Source organism: Belonocnema kinseyi, chromosome 5 (assembly GCF_010883055.1).
Source record: "Belonocnema kinseyi isolate 2016_QV_RU_SX_M_011 chromosome 5, B_treatae_v1, whole genome shotgun sequence".
NCBI classification, from domain to species: Eukaryota; Metazoa; Arthropoda; class Insecta; order Hymenoptera; family Cynipidae; genus Belonocnema; species Belonocnema kinseyi.
In genome coordinates, this window is record NC_046661.1 from 104642509 (window position 1) to 104647778 (window position 5270).

Consider the following 5270-nt stretch of genomic DNA (forward strand, 5'->3'; position numbering starts at 1 on the left):
GCCCGAGTTCACACATGCTTCGTTTCAATGGCTAAAATTGAAGAACTAAAATTCGAATTGGTCGAAAACCCACCGTATTCACCAGATTTAGCCCCCAGTGACCTTTTCTTATTTCCAAATTTGAAAAAATGGCTCGGTGGACAGAGACTTCCAGACAACGAAGACGTCATTGCCTCTGTAAGTGCTTATTTTGAGGAACTTCCGAAAATGCACTTTTCTGAAGGATTAAAAAAACTTGAAAAGCGATTGACCAAGTGTATAGAGCTCCAAGGAGATTATGTTGAAAAATTAAAAAAAATTTACCCAAAAAAAATTGTTTTTATACTTCATTCTAAGGACTTATTGAACTACCCTCGTAATAACACTGATTCCCAAAAATAAGCGACAATCCAGTATTTAAATAATTCGCTATTTTTCTTAATTTAATTAACTATATTAATTATATGAATTAAAGACATTAATTATTATTGTTTTACTTATTTAACTGTGACGTGTATTTTAAAGTTTACACATTTACATAAATTTCTAGGACAAAGCGCAATATTATAGTTGTCTCATTATTAAATTCAAAGTAATTGATTAATACATAAGGAGCCTTTTATAAATAACGTAATACATTTTCTTCAATTTTGTAAAGACTTGGTTTTTTTTTAAATACTCTAAAATCTTTTAAATTCTCTAACATATTTGGAAATCTGATATTACTTGAAATTCCTAGAAATTCCTTGCAATATTTCACGTCCTATGAAATCCCTTAAGAAAAAAATTAATTAAAACAGCTTCTGGAGAGCCTTTAAAATATATTAATAATGAAATCCTCAGAAATTTAACAAAATCCGTTAAAATTCCTTAAAAATCCTTTTAGTCTTTTATAATATCCTAAAACCGTATACGTCCCATAAAATATTTCCAAATCGTCCAAAATTTAAGAAAGTTCTTTAAGCCCGAATAAAATTTGTGTAAATTCCTTGAAATAATTGATATCCTTGGGAATTACTTGAATATTTTTTTTTAAACCCTTAAAATTTTCGAAACGTCTTGAAAAGGCATTAGAATCTTTTAACATATCCTAAAATCTTGAGAGTCTTTTGGAATCTCTTGAAATTCTAGAAATCTATTGAAATTCCATGGAATATTTGAAAATATTCTAAAACCTTTCCAATTTTTTTAAATCTCGATATTTGTGAGTAAATCCTCATAATCAAATTATTTTAATTCACTAAAATATTAGAAAATCCCTTTGAATACAGTAAATTACCATGAAATCTGATGATATTCTTTGAAATTTGTTGAAATTTTTTTAGTGCCTTGAAACTTCTTTGGAATCCTTTAAAATATCCTAAAATTTACAATCCTTTGAAATCCCTGGAAATTTTGAATTTTTTTAATACTTAAAAATTCTTCGAAATTTCTCGAAATGTATTGAAATTCTTTGGTATATTTTGATTCAGTCTACAATTTTTCAAATTTGTTTCAATCTAAAGATATTAATCTTAATCATGGATATTTTCTTAAAGACCTGTAAAATATTTTACATACTTTAAAATACTTGAAATATTTAAAAATCTGTTCAAATCTTTGGACATTCCTCAATTTTTGTGAGAACATTATTTGAAATTTCACAAAAATTTTATAAAATCCCTTCAAATATTTAAAGTCAAAAGTATTAAAATATATTTAAAGTCAAAGTATTAAAATCTCATGATATTCCTTGTAATGAGGGAAACATTTTAAGTTCTATAATATCTTTTAAGATTTTTGAAAATTCAAAAAATACCTTATTAATATCCTTCTAAAATTCTTTAAATTTACTAAAATTCTTTAAAATTTTATAAAAACCCGTAAAAACCATTTAACTTTCTCCAAAATCCTTTAAAATATTTGAAAATCCTTTGGATTTTTTAAAAAATCTTAGCTTAACCCGATATTTAATTTCGAAATTTGAGAAAAACACCTCGTTTTTATGGATATTTTTGAACAAAATGAAGGAAAAAAATTAATTTACTTATACCGATTTGAAGACTTTATAAAACTATTAAGATATTTTCTTGTAAAATTACTAAACTTAAACGTTTTAAACTATAATTTTAGATACATGGATTCAAAGCAGTTACGTAATTTATGAATGGACTCTAATATCAAGGGATTACAGTCTTTTCCAATTACCGTCGTTAACCCTTTTGTCAAATTCTTCATTTTCCGTCTTTCTTTTTAACCCTACGATATTTAAAAATTCAATAATCAAATTATGCGACAAAATCTATGAAGTTAATCCATGTAAAAACTAAAAGAAACTGTGCGTTTTAACATCTACAAAACTATTCTATTCAAAAAGAGAAAATGCCGCCGCATGTAGTAAAGGCTTATTTTTTTAACTTACAGAATGATCTATTAAAATTATTCATTAATTTACCATTTAAAAATTTAATGTCAAAATATTACTCATTTCTTTTATAATTAAAATTAAATTGTTACATCCATAATATCACATAATAAAAAATAATAAAATGCATCTGTATAATATCGAATCACTTGAATAAATAAAGTACAAAATAGAAAGATATATCGTAAACTCAAGTATAAGTATAATAAAATAATATAATACTATTACATGATAAAATTGGAACAGTTAAAAAATATATGGTAATTTTAAAAAGAAGCATTAGAAGGTGAACACTGTTTAATTAAAATATACGAAGTTAAATATTGAAGAATGGAATAGTACAAGTTTAAAAAATGCAAAATTGAGCCACTTAAATTTTAAATCTGTATAGGAGAGTTAAGCAGTCTGAAAGTTTTTTTTTATTTTACCAATAAAAAATTAACCAATTTTTATTTCATTAATTTTGAACTGAACTATTTAGAATATAAATAAAGCTTGAAAGCTAAAATAATTTTTTCGGAACCTATAAAAATGAAATATTTCTGAAATAAAAAATATTTCAGGAGCTCAAATTTAAACCTTTTTTTATTTGAGTTTAAAATAATTGATCAGTTTAGTTTCAAGTTTACATTCAAAGCTTTAATTACAACAAATCAGGCAAAGAAGTACCTTTAATATTAATTATACTTGCGTAAGTATCACTATTTAATAATTAATGATGGAATTTCTTAAAGAGAACGATTTTAAACACATAAAAATGATTTATTTAGCTAAGTATATAAAATAAAAAAATTCTTTAGCGGGATAAATCATTAAAACCCATTTAAGATCATTTAAAAATAAATGTTTAATCATTCGTCTATTCTGTCCTATTTTCTTGAAAAATTCATCCTATTTTCCCTTTCTTGAGCTCCTGTCGCGCTGTAATTGCTGCATATAACAAGATTCCTTGTAATACAAAAATATACTTTTTAGAAGCTGAATTGAAAATTGTTCCATCGGAATTCATACTTTGAAATCTATTCAAAATTTCCACTTCGTCCTTACAAAATTCTACATACCTAACCTCTAAATTCAAGCTATATGCTCCAAACGATTTTGCTTTTTTAATTCCGAAACCCTGACTAAAACTCGAAAAATGTAACCAAAATTAGATAAAAAAATTATTCATAATTGAAAATAAATTACTTTCAGGTCCTTTTTGATTCATTTCAGCGTTAATAATTTTTTTTAGGCGATACTCTATGAAATTTTTATGGATGATAGACATCGCTTCCAAAGAAAAGCATTTATTAGCACAATGTAAACCATTGACCCTAATAATTTAACATCTAAATTTACGTTTAACACGATTTTTTTAAGTTATGTAATATTTTGCTTAAAAACTTACACGAAGGACTTTCTGGGGATCGACGATTTCCTCTTCGTCGTCAGCTTTCACAACTGGCACAAATCGGCTGACAAAATTCTGGATAAGTGACATTTTACCTGGAAAGGGCTTTTTCAATTTTTTTGCACAAAAGGCACCCGACAAGTGAAAACTCTAAATCTCCGAGAAAAGTCAAGATTTTTTCACTTCTAAAACACTTGCTAGCAGAAATGTTCTCAAGCGCATGCGTGACTACGGAGTTCAAATGTATTTCTCCTTTTGACGTCAGTCAGCAAGATGTCTGCACGTCGAGGACCAAATTAGTAGAAGTTCCGAGAAAATTGAATTTTCAATGAATAAAGATCAATTTTGGTCCAAAAATTAAAGGAATTAATTTTCATAAGAAAAATGAATTTTTAGACGGGAAGAAATGAATTTTTAAAATAGAAAAGTCAACGATATTGAAAAAATTACATTTTCAGATGAAGAATTCTATTTTCAACGAAAGATTTCAATTTTTAATGAAAAAATGAATTTTGATCGAAACAAAAAACATTTTTTAACATGATAGTTGTATTTTCAATGTAATAAATGAATTTTAAAGTAAAAAGATACTTGAAAAAAAAAGATATAATTAAATATTCAATCAACAAATTAATTTTCAAATTATAGTTAATTTAATTATTTAAAAAAAACGAGTTTTCACCAAAATATGTAGATAAATTTTCAGTGAAAGAGTTCATATTTCATCAAAAAGTATTTTGAATTTAAGCGCGTCGAATTCAACAAAAAATAAAAATTTGAACAAATTACTTAATTTCTCAAACAAAAAAGATGAATTTGTAAACAAAAGTAAAATAGTTAATTTCGATTTATTATTTAATAAAATAGCTTTTAAATGCCTAAAATTTCAAGCAAAAATATTATTTTTTCAACAAAATAAATGTATGTTTATGCAAATATTTAAATTTTCAACCCGAAACATAACTTTTCTAGAAAAAAATGAATTTTCAAAAAATAGTTTAATGAAAGCATTACATTTTCAACCGAAGAGATCGATTTTAAACCAAGATTACGAATCTTCGTAACAAAAAATTGATCTCTAACAAAGCAGTGCTAACAAAACAATTCTCAACGAAAAATGTAATAATTTATATTTAAGCGAAAAGCGATTTTTATTCTAAGTTAAAACAATTTAATTAAACGAAAGAAAAAAAATTTTCAAGAAAATAGTTGAAGCCTCAACCGATAATATTTTAATCCGTAAATTTGAATCAGTTAAAAGTTTTACCAATTTCAATCAGAGACTGAATTGATAGCTATGAAGCAAATAATTTCACTACTAAATTAGCAAGTATTACTGATTAATTATTTAAAATAGAAGATTCATAGCAATAATTCAATGACTAATTCATATCAATACTAAATTTACTCTTTTAATTTATAGAAAACAAAAGAGTTGCATTTTTAACTGCAAAAATGTACTTTTACGAAAAGAGGTGAATTTTCTTGGGAATT

At 25.1% G+C, this 5270-nt stretch overlaps 1 protein-coding gene across 1 annotated transcript in view; it reads right to left on the reverse strand.

Annotated features, from left to right (window-relative positions):
• Window positions 1–3995, reverse strand: part of LOC117172550 (cytochrome b-c1 complex subunit 6, mitochondrial) — a 4791-nt gene extending 796 nt beyond the window's left edge. The window contains exon 1 of the mRNA XM_033360598.1: window positions 3774–3995. Within this exon, the coding sequence (XP_033216489.1) occupies window positions 3774–3866 (93 nt within the window). The 5' untranslated portion in view covers window positions 3867–3995. The remainder of the gene's footprint in view (window positions 1–3773) is intronic.
• Window positions 3996–5270: the final 1275 nt, after the last annotated feature.